Source organism: Oncorhynchus gorbuscha, linkage group LG10 (assembly GCF_021184085.1).
Source record: "Oncorhynchus gorbuscha isolate QuinsamMale2020 ecotype Even-year linkage group LG10, OgorEven_v1.0, whole genome shotgun sequence".
Classification (NCBI taxonomy): Eukaryota; Metazoa; Chordata; class Actinopteri; order Salmoniformes; family Salmonidae; genus Oncorhynchus; species Oncorhynchus gorbuscha.
Genome location: NC_060182.1, coordinates 23,616,941 through 23,636,864, shown reverse-complemented (window position 1 = coordinate 23,636,864; position 19,924 = coordinate 23,616,941). Strand labels below are relative to the sequence as shown.

The 19,924-nt window shown below is 41.3% G+C and overlaps 1 protein-coding gene across 1 annotated transcript; it reads left to right on the top strand.

The window, feature by feature from the left end:
- Nucleotides 1–2,523: 2,523 nt before the first annotated feature.
- Nucleotides 2,524–9,523, top strand: LOC124045706 (prostaglandin E synthase 3-like). Its single transcript, XM_046365246.1, has 8 exons — nt 2,524–2,687; nt 6,451–6,564; nt 6,696–6,765; nt 6,906–7,004; nt 7,873–8,010; nt 8,140–8,196; nt 8,413–8,440; nt 8,615–9,523. Coding segments are annotated over exons 1-8 (528 nt in total). The 5' UTR covers nt 2,524–2,685; the 3' UTR covers nt 8,635–9,523.
- The last annotated feature ends 10,401 nt before the right edge of the window (nt 9,524–19,924 follow it).

Sequence of the window (19,924 nt, the reverse complement as noted above, 5' to 3'; positions counted from 1 at the left end):
AGGTCCACGCTTGTGGACTGTCCTCTTCAGCTCATCCAACAAGTTCTCTATTTAGGTCAGGAGACTGGGACGGCCATGGCAAAACCTTGATTCTGTGATTAGTGAACCATTTTTGTGTTGATTTTGAGGTGTGCTTTGGTTCATTGTCCTGCTGGAAGATCCAACCATGGCCGTTTTAAGATTCCTTCTAGAAGCAGTCAGGTTTTGATTTCATATCAGCTGGTACTTAATTGAGTCCATGATATTTTAATTTTAAATTTTTAAATTTCACCTTTATTTAACCAGGTAGGCTAGTTGAGAACAAGTTCTCATTTGCAACTGCGACCTGGCCAAGATAAAGCATAGCAGTGTGAACAGACAACACAGAGTTACAAATGGAGTAAACAATTAACAAGTCAATAACACAGTAGGAAAAAAAAAGAGAATACTATGTATCCTAACAAGTTGTCCAGGGCCTTTGGAAGAGGAACAGCCCCACAATATCAAAGATCCATCACCATACTTCACAGTGGGGATGAGGTACTTTCCTGTATGGCTATCTTTCTGTCTATGCCAAACCCACCTCTGGTGTTTAAAAAAAAAGAAGCTATATTTTGGTCTCATCTGACCATGGAACCCGGTCCCATTGAAAGATCCAGTAATGTTTGGCAAACTGTAGGCACTTGAGTTTGTGGTTTGATGACAGCAAAGGCTTTTTATGGAAACCCTCCTTAACAACTTGTGGTTATGTAGGTGGCAGTAGTTAATAGTTTTGGAGACTTTCTGACCCCAAGACCCAACTGACATCTGCAATTCTCCAGCTGTGATCCTTGGAGATTTTTTTGTCCACTCAAACTATCCTCCTCACTGTGCGTGGGGTCAATATAGACATACATTCTTTTTCAGGCCAATTGTTAACCTCTCCAGTTGCTTTAAACTTCTTAATTATTGCCCTGATTGTGGAAATGGGCATTTTCAACCGTTTGAGATATTTTCTTAAAGCCATTTCCTGATTTGTGCAGCTCAATAATCTTTTGTTGCACATCATTACTGTATTCTCTGGTCTTTCCCGTAGTGATTGATGGCTATGGGAACTTGGCCTGTGTGTCACCTCAAGTTTATACCCCAGTGAAACACCAAGTCATGGCTTACCACTTAAGCGTTCCTAATCACTCAGGTGAACTTAAAATCGTAAAATATGAATGGGAATATAGTTCAGTTAGATTCTACTCATAAGAATTTATTGGGGTGCCAGTAATTGTGGCAGACATGTTTTGGAGAGAAATATTTATTTCACATGTATTTTTTTCAATCATTCAATCATTTTACTTCAATTGATTTTTGTGAATATTTTTGAATGAAATACCAAGAGGATTTTTCACAGCCCATTTTGCTCATGTTTACCATGGGTGCCAATATTAGTGGAGGGCACTGTAGATCTGTACCAGCACAGAGGGATTAATCAACAAGTGATATATGTTCCAGCAAGATTGGATTTTTGGCATTTATAGCAATGGTTATCAACTGTACTGCAGGGATGGAACATAAGTCGCAGAAATAAAGGTTGTGGTGGCAGCTGCAGGGGAGTATTTTGTGTGTGCAAGATTTGATGTCAGAGTTACAGGGTGTGTTAAGTGGTGGTGTCCCATTCCCTAAAACAGGGAAGACAGGAGCAACTTTTAGTGTTCCTGAGTTTAAGGTGGCAGTGACGAAAAGAGCAACGGATGATTTATCTGTTTACACAAGGGAGTTGTTGGCCATACTATTGGCTGCAGAGTGGGTGGATGAGGTGAGGCTAGACAGGGTAGTCATCTGCTCTGACACCTGTGCAGCACTGATGAGCTTAAATTCATGTATGTCTTAGAGCAGACAGGAGGTATTGTATGAGGTTTTGCAGTGTTTGTATAGGGTGAAACAGGTGGCGGTATGTGTGACGTTCCTCTGGGTACCAGCTCATGTGGGAGTAGAGGGGAATGAGGAAGTGGATATTATTGCCAAGCAGACTCTTAAACGTCCTAATGTTGAGATGGAATTATCAATCAGTAAAGCAGAAGTCAAGGGATTAATAAGAACAGTGGTTAAAAATGAGTGGCAAGAGTTGTGGAACTGTGATAGTAAGGGAGGACACCTGTATAAGATCCAGGAGAGGGTGGGGGGAGGGAGGTCTACAGGCTGAGACTGGCACACACAGGGCTAAATAGTACATTGAAAGTGGTGGGGAAACATTGACTGGGAGGTGTGATCATATTCAGGAGGAGATGGAGAACGATGTTCCACTGTCTATTTCAGTGCCAGGAATATGTGAGAGAAAGGGAGCAATTGTTATTAGATTTGAGGAGTAATGGGGTTGAAGAGCCAGGATTAAATGAACTGCTGAAGACCTTTTCATGGGATGTAGTATTTAATTATGTAATTCGTTTCCTTAGGTAGACGATATTATTTGGTAGGATTTAGACCTTCACTGTCTCTGGTCCACACTCCAGTCCAGTTGGTGGCGGTAATGCACCTTAAAGTTGGTTGCCAACCGAGGTATAAAATCCACAGAAAAAGAAGATACACAGTCCGCGACTCATAGAAACGGTGGCTTTGCAGTGTATGGATATAGCACATTTTTGTACAGCCCATTGAAACGAAATCCCCATAAGGACAGTATTGTAAATTAATTTTGTATCCCCAAGGAGAAAGCTATCACATCTACAACGAGACATGTAAGTTTGATGAATTGCGAGCTTCTGTAAAATGTAGTCCACAAGAGCACGTTAGCGCCACTAGCTAGCGTCGTTGGTTTCTTTAAGGTTATGGCAAGTTAGCTACCTAGCATACCAACATGCTTTTACGAAAGGCGGGAGGGACGCCCAGCGACGATGGGCCTTGTTAGGTATCTGTTGGCTACCAAGCTAGCTCATGCAAAAGTCATTGAATATAATCATGCGAATGTCGGTCAGTTGATTTGCTAACTAGCTCGCTAGTAACGTTAAAATAAATGTAAAAAAAAAAAGAAGCTAGTAACTAACGGCAAGGATTGAACTAGCTACTAACGTTAACTAGATTTAGAAACTGCTAAACCAAACTGAAAAGAACGATGTTTCCTTCTATGCTCACATTGTTCTGCTATGGGCTAAATTCCCATGCTAGCCAAATAGACGCAAGTTATCTTACTTTAGTTAGCTAATGATGGAAGTTGGCTAGGTAGTGGTCAAGTGCACCGCATGGCATGTGGTGTGCATTCCACACCCCCCCCCCCCCCGAGTTAACGTTAGCTATAAAATATATTTGCTAGTTACCTAACACAACTGATTAATTAACTATTATATTAGCATGTTGATCGACCCCCATGGTTGTTTCCCACATTTGAACTGAATCCAATCATGACATGTTAGTAACCTTAATAACACACTAGTTAGCGAAGTGCTCTGGTGATAAGTAACTTTAGTTTTATTCTAATGATGAATGACTGACAGTTTAAATTAACAAAATGTTTACATACATACTATGCACATAGATAATGTCCAGTTAATCTCAACTAAATGAAAGGTTGGTCATCCTACTGCCGGCTGCTAACTAAGGAAGCCAAGAGCGATGGCTAACAAGCCAATGATACATAATGCTCATTAATGGATGTCCTAAAGTAGTGAAGTGCATTTAACATCAATTGTCGGTATGGTAAGATAAATGTGGTTAATCTTAGGCAGTGAGGGCAAAAGTCGTCTTAAAGCTCTGGTTTAGCCCATGTCATTGACAGCCTACAATGCTTACTTTTGACTTTGAACAGGAATATGGAAGGAATGTGTAACTTTAGCGATCTAGATTACTATTTAGTCAGTCAGGCCTTAATCAAATCTTGATCATTCATTGGTGCATTGGGGCTATTTTTCACTACAGCATCACATGAGAACACTAAAGCAGGAAGTAGCTCATTTCAAAAACATTTAATGTTTTTATATCAGTTGAGTTTGCACGTTTCAAGTCAATGTCTCGATCTCTGACCTCAACAATGCAGTAATAAATAACAATATAATACTAAAAATAAAAGGGTAGAACAAAAACAAGATGTAAAAACGTGATAAAGTAAGTAAGTAAGTAAGCATACTATATACAGGGTCAGTTCCAGTACCATATTTACAATGTGCAGGGATGTTTTTTTTATTAGCCTGTTATTTTATTTCACTTAGTCCAGCATGTTGGAGCTTGAAGCCTAAGATTGTCACTGTATCCTATAATTGCACCTGTACATGTGACTATTAAACACTTTGAATCTGAGAGATATGTATAGGGGTAGGTGAGTAGGCATCACAACATATGATAAACAGAGTAGCAGCAGTGCATATGATTGTGTGTAGAGTCAGTATAAATGTGCATGATCAAATTATGGGGTGTGTTGGAGTGCCTAGTGTTTAGGGCCCTGTTAGTGTGCATAGAGAATAAAATACTAATGTCAACTCAGTCTGTGTACCTATTTAGCAGTCTTGTCTTTTTTTTTACATTTGATTTAACTAGGCAAGTCAGTTAAGAACTCCTTATTTACAATGACAGCCTAGGAAAAGTTGGTTAACTGCCTTGTTTAGGGGCAGAACGACAGATTTTTTACATTGTCAGCTCGGGGTTTTGATCTAGCAACCTTTCTGTGACTGGCCCAGCGTTCTAACCACTAGGCTCCCTGCTGCCGCATGGGGGTAGAACGTGGTCAGACTTGATGCACCAGTACCGCTTGCTCTGCGGAAGAAGAGAGAAGTCTATGGCTTGGGATTGTAACTTTTTTCCTGGGCCTTTCACACTGCCTGATATACAGGTCCCTGGATGTCAGGGAGCTCGGCCCCAGTGATGTAATGGGCTGTCCGCACCACCATCTGTAGCGCCATGTGATGGAGAGCAATGCTATTGCTGTTTGTAACATCTTTTGTGCTGCTACCATGTTGTTGCTACCATGCTGTGTTGTGTGTTGCTACCTTGCCTTAAGTCTCTCTTTATGTAGTTGTGTTCTCTTGTTGTGATGTGTGTTTTGTCCTTCTTTTTTTTTGTCTCCGCAGGAGATCTTTTGCCTTTTGGTAGGTCGTCATTGTAAATAAGAATTTGTTCTTAACTGACTTGCCTAGTTAAATAAAAAATGCCATACCAAGCAGTGATGCAGCCAGTCAAGATGCTCTCAATGGTACAGCTGTACAACTTTTTGAGGGTTCGTGCTAAACCTTTTCAACCTCCTGGTGGGGAAGAGGTGCTGTCACACCTTCACGACTGTGCATGTGTGTGGACCATTGAGTTTTTCGTGATTTGGATACAAATGAACTTGAATCTCTTGATCCACTGCAGCCCTGTCGATGTAGATGGGTGCGTGCTCTCCCCTTTCCTGTAGTCCACGATCAGCTCCTTAGTCATACTGCCGTAGAGGGAAGAGGTTGTTGTTCCGGCCCCACATTGCCACATCTCATCGTCGCCTGTGATCAACCCTACCACCGTCGTGCGGTTAACACACATGATGCCGTTGGAGTTGTGTGGGGCCCCACAGGGAGTACAGTAGATGACTAAACGCACACCCCTGTGGTGCCCTCGTGTTGAGGGTTAATGTGGTGGAGGTGATGTTGCCTATCCTCACCACCTGGAGCCGCTCCACCAGGAAGTCCAGGATTCAGTTGTAGAGGGAGATGATCAATCCCAGGGTTCTAAGCTTGAAGGGGACAATGGTGTTGAATGCTGAGCTGTAGTCAATGAACTACATTCTCACATTGGTATTCCTCTTATCTAGGTGGGTGAGGGAAGTGTGGAGTGCAATTGAGGTTGTCATCTATGGATCTGTTGGGGCGGTATGCAAATTGGAGTGAGTCTAGTGTTTCGGTGATGGTGGAGTTGATGTGTGCCATAACTAGCCTCTCAAAGCACCTTATGATTACAGATGAGTGCTACAGAGTGGTAGTCATTGTGACATGATGCCTTAAAGTTCTTGGGAACAAGAATGATAGTTGTCATCTTAAAACGTGGGATTATACCCGCCAACTATTATGCGCATGCTCAGAGAATGTGCTCAGGAATACCATCGGGCCTTGTGGTATTGATCTGATTAAAGACTTTACGTATGTCGGCCTCTGAGAGCGAGATCACCCAATCTTCTGGGTCAGTGACGGCCCTCGCACTCGGATGTCATGGTCAAAGCGTTCATAAAATCCATTGAGTTTGTCTTTTGTAATTCGCAATGGATGTAGCCCCTGCCACATGCGGCGAGTGGTGGAGCCTGTGTAATATAATTCCACCTATTCCTATATTGTCCTTTAGCTCGTTTAATGACTGGAGGTCATAGCGAGACTTCTTGAACTTGTTCCTGTTCTCAGCCGTAGACTCGGTTGTCTGCAGTAGCCCTATCCTATAGTTTAGCACCAACCTGTGTTAATCCAGGGCTTTTGATTGGGTAAGCGGCTAACCTTAACTGTGGGGACAGCATTGCAGATGTCATTCATTGAGTTTCTTCACCTGTGTTCCCAGGCATCCGGCGACTGCTAAGTGGTATGACAGGCGGGACTCCGTCTACATCGAGTTCTGCGTAGCGGACAGCAAGGATGTCAAGATCAATTTCGAGGAAGCAAAGTTTGTTTTCAGGTGAGTAATAACTTCTGTCAGTGGAGGTTTAAAGGAGACGTTTGGCTAACTGCTCTAGGCATTTGATAATTCTTCTAATTCAGTTTTAGTCACATTTATGCCGAATTTCCTTTCACCCCTCCCTTTACCAGTTGTCTTGGAGGAACTGATCAAGTCAAACATGAGAACGAAGTAGACCTTTTCGAAGGCATTGATCAAAATGTGAGTAACTTCATTGCATTGTCTTCCTGTCTTCAGGACAAGATGCAGATTACATCTGACAAGATATAACATTACATTATATAACTAAGGGGACTTAGTTTTGCAGCATGAAAGTGTTCATGTATCTCTTGTACACACAGGAATCCATACACAAACGCACAGATCGGTCAGTATTGTGCTGTTTAAGAAAAGCTGAACCTGGGAAAGCGTGGCCTAGGCTAACGAAAGAGAAGGCTAAGGTTAGTGATGGTGTATAATATTTTTCCCATAATATATACACTAAATTGACAAAAGTATCTTGACACCCTTTCAAATTAGCGGATTTGGCTATTTCAGCCACACCCGTTGCTGGCGGATGTATACAATTGAGTACACCGCCATCCGATCTCCATAGACAAACATTGGCAGTAGAATGGCCAGTGCTGAAGAGCTCAGTGACTTTCAACATGGCACCGTCATGGAATGCCACCTTTCCAGGAAGTCAGTTGTTCAAATGTCTTCCCTGCTAGAGCTGCCCCAGTCAACTTGAACTGCTATTTTTGTGAAGTGGAAATGTCAAGGAAATTTTGGGCAACAAGCTCGGAGAACAGGACTGGCGAGTGCTGAAGCATGTAAAATAATTCTGTCCTCAGTTGTAATACTCACTACAGAGTTCCAGGAGAACTGCTCCCTGACAGGGATGGAAGCAAGTTTGTGCACAAAATTTGAGAGTAATAAGCATATTGAGAATATTGAACATTTCATGAAGCTCCCAACAGTTCTTGTGCTGATGTTGCTTTTCATTAAGGCCATTCTACTGCCAATGTTTTATGGAGATTGCATGGATGTGTGCTTGATTTCATACACCTGTCAGGAATGGGTGTGGCTGACATAGCCAAATCCATTCATTTGAAGGGGTGTCTACATACTTTCGTATGTACTTAAATTAGTTATCTATATATTTAAGTAATATATCTATATAGATCATTTAAATGCACATTTTCTGTATTTGGTGCATAATTGATTTTGGAACACTGAACTCTAAATGCATGTAAGGAGCCTGGAAGATGACATCCTCCAAACGAGCATCTGCAATGCCTTTTTTTCATGTAAGATATTCCTCAACAGTTAACTTGGCTCAGCGTCGACTTTAACAACTGGAAGGACTGGGAGGGCGACTCAGACGAGGAACTAGGCAACTTCGATAATTTCCCAGAGGGGGGAGACGGGGATATGGCATTCAACACACAAGAAGCGATGGCTAAAGTAAGGGCCCTAGGGCAAACTGAACTTGCACTTGAATGCTGTATGAAAGGTTGGGCAAAGATTGTACAAGTAATATATGCCAACATGATGATATTTGTCTCCGGCTGTTCTGTGTGATTCTGATTGCAGATGATGAACAACATGGGAGGGGAAGACTGCTTACCTGATCTAGATGATGTTGATGATGTAAGAGCTTTTCTGTGGAGTTCCTTCTTTCCCTCAGTATCACTTGGCTTAATACAAAAACATGTCTCACTCTAGTCGTGTCCCTCTTGTGTATGGGTTTGCTAATGAATGATCAGTGTCTCAGAATGTGTGGGACACAATATAAACACTTGCAAAACCTTAATTGCAATGGTCATATTCCGCTTGATTGCATGCTCTTTTTCTATTCCTGTTTAGGACGAGTCTGCAGATAGTGACGATGAAAGTAAGCAAGATGTTTTCTGACCAGATACTGAGCTTTCGAATGAAATGTTATACCCCGACATCCCTTAACCCTGAAAATGTAATGATGCAGAATGTGCCATGAGAAGTATATTTTTTTGACCATAGGGGTATTTGTTTACTTTACATTATTTTTAACTGTTGGTTTTATTTTCAGAAATGCCTGATTTGGAATAAAAGGCCTCAAAATCCAAGAAGTCGGGATGGAAGGCAGGAGGAATCATCAAGACTATCTTGAAATAGAAGGCAGTGGGTAAAAACACTGTACATGAGTCAGTAGCCATATTTAAATCCAGAGCTCTTTTCCAATCAGTCCACTGAAGGTTAATATCTATAGTGTTGTACGGAGCAGCAGTCTCCACTTCCATTTGCAGTGCTTCACTCTTGGCATATCCTGTTTTACTATTAATTGTTACAAGTAAGCATTCCTGATTTGTTCTGAAGTACTGTATAGTAATCATCCTCAACCTAGAAAACAATAAATGTGAAGACATTTATGAGCAGTTGACTAATGTTATGAAGTGTAATTAAACGGACAAATGTTTTACACCCCCTGCCTCATGGATGTGTGTTTGAAGTTAGTTGATCAGGTTACAATTTCTGTTTGGTTCCCTCTTGTGAGCCGCCTCCTGTGGATAGTGATCAGAGAAACAGTAAAAAAGTTTCAGTACCTTAGCCTTTAAACTTACATGTTTCCCCTCTCCTCCTCATCTGTTAAATCGCTAAAACAGTCTTATCAATGTTCATAAGATTTGAATGTTCTGGAATTGTGTCTTAATGTTCTTCTCAAATATACATTTTATGGTACCAGTTTTATTTTTTACTAATTCCATATTGATATTATCTAACAGCAGATCACATGAAGGCAAAATGAAAGGAGGCTTGAAGCTCGGTTTGGCAAACATCTGTTTGTTTTTTGTTTTTTTACCTTCCAGAATCTTTCCATCTGTTTAGAGTTGTGGCAGAGTACATTACAATACTCCTGGGTCTTGTGTGGTGATGGGGGTTATGACATGGTAAACCTGTGTAATGACCAAATTAAACTTGCACTGTCAAGAAAATATGAGGTAAATGTGTAGTTATTGGTGTGTATGTCAAACCTGTAAAGGTATCACAGGCTTAAGCACTTCAAATGATGTTGAGTTACACTGGAACATGTATATTTTTGTCTACATCGTTCTAAGTAACTAAGACTCGTGTTTCCCATGGTGCAAGTGTTTGAAGACTGGCTATGCATGTTTCATGTCAAATAAGTTTTTGAAAAGACACTGCTTTCAGTGGTGTGACTTTTCATACATTGGAAATGGGAGGACATGGCTACTGTACTTCATTAATCACTGTTTACCAAACAAATGACCAAGAATACTGCATAGAGGTGTGTTTCTCGACCATCAGACATCTGATCAGCTTCTCACTGTAGGTAAATATCCTAGAAATAATTTTGCTCCATGTTTGCTTTATTTTAAATTTGGTTATGTAATTTTAGGGGAGAATTTTAAAAAGGGGGTGGATCCTTTATCACTCACCCACCCCTTCCCTAAAATGAATGCTCTGCGCCCCAGCACCAGAGGGGGTTGTACATACACTAGCGCTTGCGTGGGGGCTAGTTCCCTTTACTTTTATTTATAGGCTACAGAACCTGGTCTAATCAACGTGTGACTATATATTGTACTGTTGGTTATCAAAATAGGTTCAAAATAGGTTCAGTATGAAAAGTTGGAAATGTTCTTGTGAAATAGAGAATGATATCACTGACCGAGATGCAGATCACCACCTGCTACCATAGGACATAGGGAAGGTTAAAATATGGCCAACAAACTGAACAAAAACATTCAATGTTAATGTACAATCATATGCCTAATTGATTACAATAACATTTGAACAGTGCCATATAATAGTATACTGTGGGAGAAGTGGTTTCTGTCACTATAATGGAATATTGTTAATGTCGTACATGGCACAACACAATTTCATTTGTCTGGCAATTTTTTTATGTTTATGAATTAAACGTCACCCTCCCAAATCCGCGCTTTCTCAGCATCACTTTCTGTAGCAGCATTCTGACCAGACACCTTTTGTGCTCTAATGATTCCAAGATGCGGCAGGGTAGCCTAGTGGTTAGAGCGTTGGACTAGTAACCGGAAGGTTGCAAGTTCAAATCCCCGAGCTGTCGTTCTGCCCCTGAACAGGCAGTTAACCCACAGTTCCTAGGCAGTCATTGAAAATAAGAATTTGTTCTTAACTGACTTGCCTAGTTAAATAAAGGTAAAGTAAAAAAATTAAGAGACATCCCATTGGGTCCTTGAGCCGGCCTTTGTCTTCGGTATTGAATGAGAATAATTAAATAGTTGTGCTTTGAAAGATGTGTAAAACGATTAGGAACTGCGAGACTGCATTGAAAGAGCATAAACATAAAATCCAGATGGAGCTGAATGATGATTAATCGGACTGTAATACACAAATAATTGGTAATTGGTATGTACAGCCTGTCAGCAAAATCGTGCAAATGTTCCTTACAAGCCAGAATGTTCAATAACATTTGATTTAAACTTACTCTACCAGTTGTCTATGTGGTCTGCTCTTCAGCTGCTTGAAATTTGAGACAATATATACGGTTAAGTATTGTAAGATACATTTACTTGATTTTGCAGTCATTTCCCCTATTCATCTGTAATTACACTAACATGCATACCTATTTTTAAATTACATGGTATACCTGGATTTTTGTGTGTAGTCTAAAAGTACAGGTAGGCCCTATATCCAATTATTTACAGTGCATTTGGAAAGTATTCAGACACCTTCACTTTTTCCACATTTTACATTATAGCCTTATTCTAAAATTGATTAAATAGTTTTTTCCCCCTCATCAATCTACACACAATACCCCATAATGACAAAGCAGAAACAGGGTTTTTTAAATGTTAAAGAACTGAAATATCACAATTACATAAGTATTCAGACCCTTTACTCAGTACTTTGTTGAAGAACCTTTGGTAGTGATTACAGCATCGAGTTTAATTGGTTAGGATGTTACAAGCTTGGCACACCTGTATTTGGGGAGTTTCTCCCATTCTTCTCTGCAGATCCTCTCAAGATCTGTCAGGTTGGATGGGGAGCTTCGCTGCATAGCTATTTTCAAGTCTGGACTCTGGCTGGGCTACTCAAGGACATTCAGGGACTTGTCCCGAAGCCACTCATGCATTGTCTTGGCTGTGTGCTTAGGGTTGTTGCCCTGTTGGAAGGTGAACCTTCTCAGTCTAAATGTTTTAAATTTGAGATTCTTCAAAGTAGCCACCCTTGCACACTCTTGGCATTTCCTCAACCAGCTTCATGAGGTAGTCACCTGGAATGCATTTCAATTAACGTGTGCCTTGTTAAAAGTACATTTGTGGAATTTCTTTCCATCTTTATGCGTTTGACCCAACCTGTTGTGTTGTGACAAGGTAAGGGTGGTATACAGAAGATAGCCCTATTTGGTAAAAGACCAAAGTCCCTATTATGGCAAGAACAGCTCAAATAAACAAAGAGAAACAACAGTCAATCATTACTTTAAGTCATGAAGGTCAGTCAATCCAGAATATTTCAAGAACTTTGAAAGTTTCTTCAAGTGCAGTCGCAAAAACCATGAAGCGCTATGATGAAACTGGCTCTCATGAGCACTGCCACAGGAAAAGAACACCCTGAGTTAACTCTGCTGCAGAGGATAAATTCATTAGAGTTAACTGTACCTCAGATTACAGCCCAAATAAATGCTTCACACAGTTCAAGTAACAGACACATCTCAACCTCAACTGTTCAGAGGAGACTGTGAATCAGACCTTCATGGTCAAATTGCTTTTTGGACACCAACAAGAAGAAGAGACTTGCTTGGGCTAAGAAACACGAGCAATGGACATTAGACTGGTGGAAATCTGTCCTTTTGTCTTATGAGTCCAAATTAGATTTTTTATGGTTCCAATCGCTGTGTCTTTGTTAGACAGAGTAGATGAACGGATGATCTCTGCATGTGGGGTTCCCACTGTGAAGCATGGAGGAGGAGGTGTGATGGTGTGGGGGGTGCTTTGCTGGTGACACTGTGATTTATTTAGAATTCAAAGCACACATAATCAGCATGTGTATCACAGCATTCTGCAGCGATACGCCATCCCATCTGGTTTGCGCTTAGTGGGACTATCATTTGTTTTTCAACAAGACAATGACCCAACACACCTCCAGGCTGTGTAAGGGCTATTTGACCAAGGAGAGTGATGGAGTGCTGCATCACCTGACCTCAACCCAATTGAGATAGTTTGGGATGAGTTGGACCACAGAGTGAAGAAAAAGCAACCAACAAGTGCTCAGCTTATGTAGGAACTCCTTCAACTGTTGGAAAAGCATTCCAGGTGTAATTGGTTGAGAGAATGCCAAGAGTGTGCAAAGCTGTCATCAAGGCAAATTGTGGCTACTTGGAAGAATAAAGTATAAAAGATTAAAGTATAAAAGTATAAAATATATTTATGTAACACTTTTTTGGTTACTACATGATTCCACGTGTGCTATTTTAAAGTTTGATATCTTCCCTATTGTTCTACAATGTAGAAAATTGTATTTAAAAAAAATGTAGGTGTGTCCAAACTTTGGACTGGTAATGTAGAATTTTGTCCTGTATAATTTTATTAATTCTTATGGAAGACTGCTCCAACTGGAGAGTGCCAATATGGCTGACCGGTGGCTACAAAGTTTTTTGATGGCCAATTAAACCACACCAGCCACTGCCTGCTCACCATGCTATCATCCAGAAGGTGAGGTCAGAACAGCTGCATCAATCTGGGACCGAGAGACTGAAAAACAGCTTCTATCTCAATGCCAGCAGACTGTTAAATAGCAATCCCTAGCACAGTCAGAGGCTGCTGCCCTATATACATAGACTTGAAATCACTGGACACTTTAATAATGGAACACAAGTCACTTTAATAATGTTTACATAATTTGCATTACCCATCTTATATGTTTTTACTGTATTCTATTCTACTGTATTTTAGTCTATGCCGCTCCGACATTGCTCATCCAAATATTTATATATTCTTAATTCCGTTCCTTTACTTTAGATGTGTGTGTATTGTGTGAATTGCTGTGAAATTGTTAGATATTACTTGTAAGATATTGCTACACTGTTGGAGTTAGAAACACAAGCATTTCGCCACACCCACAATAACATCTGCTAAACCTGTATGTGAGCAATACAATTTGATTTGATTTACATCGTATCAGCAATCTAGGTTTTGTATCGTTGCCTACTTCAGATGACAATTCTCCTAATATGGACTGTTCCGGTGCTAGGACCCAGAGCGCTCCTGGCTGCCCGCAGTGTGTAAACTCCAGAGACCGAAGCGAGACAACCCACTCACTGTTTTTTTTGTCAAATGACAGTCAATGAACGAAGTGGACCATACACAACTGCTATTGCATTGGTGTTTATGGGAGACCCACCCCGTTAAGTCGACCGGAACTGATCATTATTTTCAATAGTAAACGGCCTGAGTGAACTATCTTCATTTATCCGTTGGTTCACCCATTCACTTCTTCTTTCGGCTCGATGTATTTATCTTCTGTGATCATGGTTGCGCTCGAACACAAGCCATGTTTTCTCATTTGAAACCCAAAGGTTAGCGAATACTGTACCTGTTTTATTTACATAGCATCTACCTACTTCAACCATATTTGTTCACTCGGATGATAAAATACATCAGTGCCTTTGAAATCCAAGGATGACAAGGTTAGTCCGTTTCAATTACATTTTCTGGCAAACTTTTCATGTGTGTGTCTGAGGGAGGATGATGCGGTCTCACTATCTCAGGTGAATAATGCGAAAACAATGTGCGTTTATTAGCTAACTAACAAAAGACATTCAAAATGTTCAGAAACTTAAACTATACTCCAGGACAACTGATGGTGTTACTCTCCACGTGTTTCATCAACTAGCTATCATCGCAAAAGTTTAAATAGTACAGACCTGCTGTGACTGTATTATAAATTAGTTTTACACTGCGTTGTAGTGAACTTCTGTTGATTATTGTCAATAACCTTAAATTTAGCATGATCTTATAAGGGCCTAGAGGTGTCGAATGATATGTTGAAACTATGAGCAACTTAAATCATTTTAACCAGATTGTGTTAAATGTAGTTACATCTCACTAACTAACTCCTTGTTGGATTGTTTTTTGTTGCAGTGTACAGTAACGTCAGAAAGATATCAAATCCGATGCTAACTAGATAACGCTAGATAGGCCTATCGTTAGTTGGAAATGAAGTTAACCATTGGGTGGCGAGTTTTGAATGAAAGCTAATTTAGCTAGCTAGTCAAGAAATGGACAATAACAAAACTAAACGTGTTTAGTTATGAACTGGCCCCCCATTATTTGGCAGGGAATGGCTTTCAAAAATAAAGCTGAATTGGTGTGACTTAAATGCTCCACACGTTCCAGTCCAAAGAGAAAGGCACAGACCAAACACTGGAACACTTGCGGAATAAATACAATACAGTTTTCAGTGATCAGATGGGAACAGTAAAATGCTTCACAGCAAAACTTGTACTAAGAGATGATGCAACCCCCAAATTCTGCAAAGCCAGATCTGTTCCATACTCCCTGAGACCAAAGGTGGAAGCGGAAATTGATCGCTTGCAGGATACAGGGATCCTGACGAAAGTGGACAGAAGCGAATGGGCCACACCCATAGTTCCTATTGTGAAGAAAGACGGGTCTGTTAGAATGTGTGGGGACTTCAAGGTAACTGTGAATCCAATGTTGCATGTGGACCAATACCCCCTACCACGCCTGGATGACATCTTTGCTGCACTAGCGGGTGGGAAACACTTCAGTAAAATCGATCTGAAACAGGCTTACCTGCAGCTACCGGTTGAAGAGAGTTCCAAACAGTACCTGACAATAAACACACACAAAGGTCTATACAGGTATAACCGCCTGGTGTTTGGCATTGCATCAGCCCCAGCCATTTGGCAACGAACTATTGACCAGATTTTGCAAGGAATCCCAGGAACCCAGTGTATCCTGGATGACATGATCATAACAGGACGCACCGACAAAGAGCACTTGGCTAACCTGGAAGAGGTCCTGAAAAGACTGAAAGAGTATGGTCTACAGGCAAACTTAAAGAAGTGTGAGTTCTTCAAAGACAAGGTTGTCTTCTGTGGACATGAGATTGACTGTAATGGATTGCACAAAACACAGGACAAAATCAAGGCAGTGGTACAGGCACCACGACCACAAAATATCACAGAAGTGAGATCTTTCACGGGACTGATCAATTACTACAGAAGATTCCTCCCAAACCTTTCAGCAGTACTCCAGCCTCTAAATCAGCTCTTGGAAAAGAATAGGACATGGCGGTGGACAGAGCAATGTGAAAATGCATTTCTGGAGGCAAAACGGCTCATAACATCTGAACAGGTCCTGATGCATTACGACCCTGAAATGCCAGTGAAGTCGGCTTGTGATGCGTCCCCTTATGGATTAGGGGCAGTCCTTTCACACACACTGAAAGATGGGTCAGAGAGGCCAGTTGCATTTGCGTCACGAACATTGAATGATGCAGAGAAAAACTACTCACAAATCGACAAAGAAGCACTGGCACTAGTGTGGGGCGTCAAGAAATTCCACGCATACCTATATGGCAAGCGTTTCACACTGGTTACAGATCACCAGCCGTTGCTTTCCATTTTCAGTCCAAAGAAAGGCATTCCGGCAATGACAGCAGCCAGGTTACAGCGATATGCCCTGTTCCTTGCCAGTCATGTGTATGACATTGAGTTTAAGCCGTCATCCCTCCACACAAATGCAGATGAATTATCCAGACTGCCATGTACAAGAGAAAGACAACGGTGGGTGTTTGCAGTGGACATGTTCCATACCGCTCAGCTCGAGGCACTACCGGTCACAAGCACAGTTATCAAACATGAGACAAAGAAAGATGTGACCTTGTCAAAACTGTACACCTACACCATGTCAGGATGGCCAGCTACTGGCAGAAAGGAGCTGACTCCGTATTTCCAGCGGAGAAACGAAATTACAATGTACCAGGGATGTTTGATGTGGGGAACGAGAGTCATGATACCCCAGAAATGCCAACATCGAGTCTTGCAGCAACTACATGAAGGTCATGTTGGAATTGTCAAAATGAAGCTGCTCGCAAGGAGCCACTTCTGGTGGCCAGGTCTGGACCAACAAATAGAAAATATGGCAAAGAACGGTAGTGGATGTTTGGAAACCCTTCACATGCCTGCTCCTGTCCCAGTCCACCCATGGGAATGGCACGCAGAGCCATGGCAGAGAATTCATGTGGACTACGCTGGTCCTTTTGAAAAGCACATGTTTCTGGTTATAGTTGATGCCCATTCCAAATGGCCAGAGGTGTTTTGCACTGACTCCTCCACCTCAGCTCAGACGATAGAGTGTCTCAGAACAACGTTTGCACGCTTCGGTTTGCCACTGCAGCTGGTAAGTGACAACGCGCAAGCTTTTGTAAGTGACGAGTTTACAAGATTCATGTCAGTAAATGGAATCAAACACTCAACTTCAGCTCCGTACCACCCTGCCACCAATGGGCTGGCAGAACGCTTTGTGCAAACTCTAAAGCAAGGACTCCGTGCAGCAAAACGAGACGAAGGGACTTTGCAAACAAAACTGGCCAAGTTCCTGGCCTCCTACCGAAGCACCCCACATGCCACAACAAATGAAAGCCCAGCCACACTGATGTTCGGGAGGCCTCTCCGCACACAGCTGGACATCATGAAGCCAAACAGGCGTAATGAAGTGTTGAACAAACAAGCCAAGATGCTCTCCGGTGGCCGGGAGCGCCATCTCCAAACAGGACAGGAAGTGATGGTGCGAGACTACAGAAGAGGAAAATGGACAAGAGGGACCGTACACACACAAACGGGACCCAGAACTTACCAGGTTCAAGTGAGCCCAGACATAATGTGGCGGCGTCACATTAACCAAATGCATTCCACGGAAAACAGCACAACAATCGAGAGAGAACAGGCACAGAGAGCTCCCGAGAGTGACACACAAGGAACTGTAGAGGACGGTGGGGCAGTAGAGAGACCCCAGGCTGAAAGAAGGGAACGTGTTGAAGGTGCTGCTATAGCAGACGCTATAATGGAACAAACACACACTGAGGATGTTCAGGAGCCTCCAGACAATCTGAGGCGCTACCCAGAACGAAGGCACCGTCCACCAGACAGACTAGACTTATAAACAAACAAACAAAAACTAACTGTTCAAGTTCAAATTAAAAGATGCAAAATAACTACAACAAGTTCTGAGAAATGTTTCAGTTGTGGTTTGGTAAAAGTAACTCTGATTGTATAAGAGAAGGAATGTTATGTTCTGTTAATTACGGATGTCCCCTTTAAGGATGAAGCGCCCTTGGTCATGCGCAGTATTGTTCTATGTTATTCTGGTACTAACCTGTTTGAGTAAATGTGAAGCTACAGTTCAATTGCTTGTAATTCAGAGTCTTTCTTATTACATAAATAAGTACTAAGTGTTAAGACACTACAACCAGATTGTGTTAAATGTAGTTACATCTCACTAACTAACTCCTTGTTGGATTGTTTTTTGTTGCAGTGTACAGTAACGTCAGAAAGATATCAAATCCGATGCTAACTAGATAACGCTAGATAGGCCTAACGTTAGTTGGAAATGAAGTTAACCATTGGGTGGCGAGTTTTGAATGAAAGCTAATTTAGCTAGCTAGTCGAGAAATGGACAATAACAAAACAACGTGTTTAGTTATGCAACTGCTCGTGCCACCTTTTAATTAAATTATACAAGCCCTGACGTTTAGCCCTTTTTGTTTTCGTTATTGACAGTTTTGATAAGCAACTGGATAGCGGGATCTTTTAGCTAGCAAACAACCTTCAATGTGACAAGTTAAATAACGTGTCATGGTTACATTAGCTCGCTATCATGAGAGACTGCTATAGATAGTTTGCTGACAAGTTGAGTATTGGAGGAGAGATTCAGGTCTATGCAGAGGGGCGATATCAGCAACAGCGCATGGTCACGTGTAGCAGAAAGCCTTGCTAGTAAGCAATGACAACCGAATCTAATTTTCTGTCGTTAGAAATTAGCTATTAAATGATTAACTACGGAAGTTGTCGGTTTTCAAATTGCAATTTTAATATATTTATGACATGGTTAATATTTGTGGCGAGCTAGCATAGCTTAATGAAACCAATGTTTTCAACTAGCTAATGTTCGCTGCTTCATGCTAATATGCGTTTATCGTGGGATGGATGTTGAAAAACGCAGTTAAACATTAGGAGGAAGGAGGACCATCCTCAGTGAATTTCATAACTTTACAAATGTTTTACATTTTGTTTAGATAAAACTATACTAAATATATTCACGTCACCAAATAATTCATTAAAACCCACTGTTTTGCAATGAAGGTCTGTAGGGTAGCGTCATGGTGTAGCTGGGGGGATAGCTAGTTTCCGTCCTCCTCTGGGGAGGCTTATGGTTCTCACCCCCTTCCATAGACTTGCACAGTAATTATGACAACTTCTGGAAAATGTACTCCGAGTGATTAGAGGTCTTGCAACAAAAAATGACTTTCTTTTCTCCACCCAAGCAAAGGATCAGTGAATGATTATAGTATTGAATGCATAAGCCACAGGTAGCTAGCACTGCAGTGCATAAAATGTGGCGAGTAGTTGACTCGGAGAAAGACAATAGTTGAACTAATTAATTTCTTCCAAAATGAAGGAGAAGCAAGGGAGAGAGAAAGAGACGTATTTTTTTCTTGAGTTTCTCTTACTTAGGTAGGAAATGCAGCTAGCTAGTTCAGCATACTCTAACACGCTTCTCAAACAGAGAGCTGCTATGTTAGCTAGCTGGCTATGACTATCCAACACTGGAACTCTTCCAAGTCAAGGTAAGCTTTTGATTTCACAAATGTATTGCCTCCAGGGCTCGCCGGTGTAAGTGCTACACTGCTCACCGACCGTATACTGTAATGTTACTGCATGATTGTAGCGAGTTTACTAATTCTCTTAGTTATATTAGCTATGTTGACTGATGTTACTTTAGCTAATATAGTGACAACGATGTAGGCTGTGTGTAGCAGTTATGATATATGGTTTTGCTTGGAATGTTGTGTTTTTTTTGCCTGGTCACGTACAGCTGAAGTGTTGTTCAATGAAGTCCACAAGCGAAGGGAAAAGATGAGAGGAGGAGAGCGCATAGGAATATAATGTGGCTACTATGGGCTGTGATTACACATGATCAAGCGTGTATTCATTCCGCCGGTTCTGTTGAAAAACGTTTCTTAAACGGAAGCAAATGGAACGACACAGGGATAAACACCTGAATTTGTCCAATAGAAATTGTCGTTTGCAACTGTTGGACTAATGATTACACCCTAGATCAGCTAGATGCAGACAAAAGTGTGCAAAGTGGTA

What these genes read in the sequence shown, in the direction of transcription:
- LOC124045706 (XM_046365246.1), top strand. An exon ending in GAAGCAAAGTTTGTTTTCAG is followed by an intron (nt 6,565 to 6,695) that starts GTGAGTAATAAC and finishes TCCCTTTACCAG; the next exon opens with TTGTCTTGGAGGAACTGATC. An exon ending in TAACGAAAGAGAAGGCTAAG is followed by an intron (nt 7,005 to 7,872) that starts GTTAGTGATGGT and finishes ATTCCTCAACAG; the next exon opens with TTAACTTGGCTCAGCGTCGA.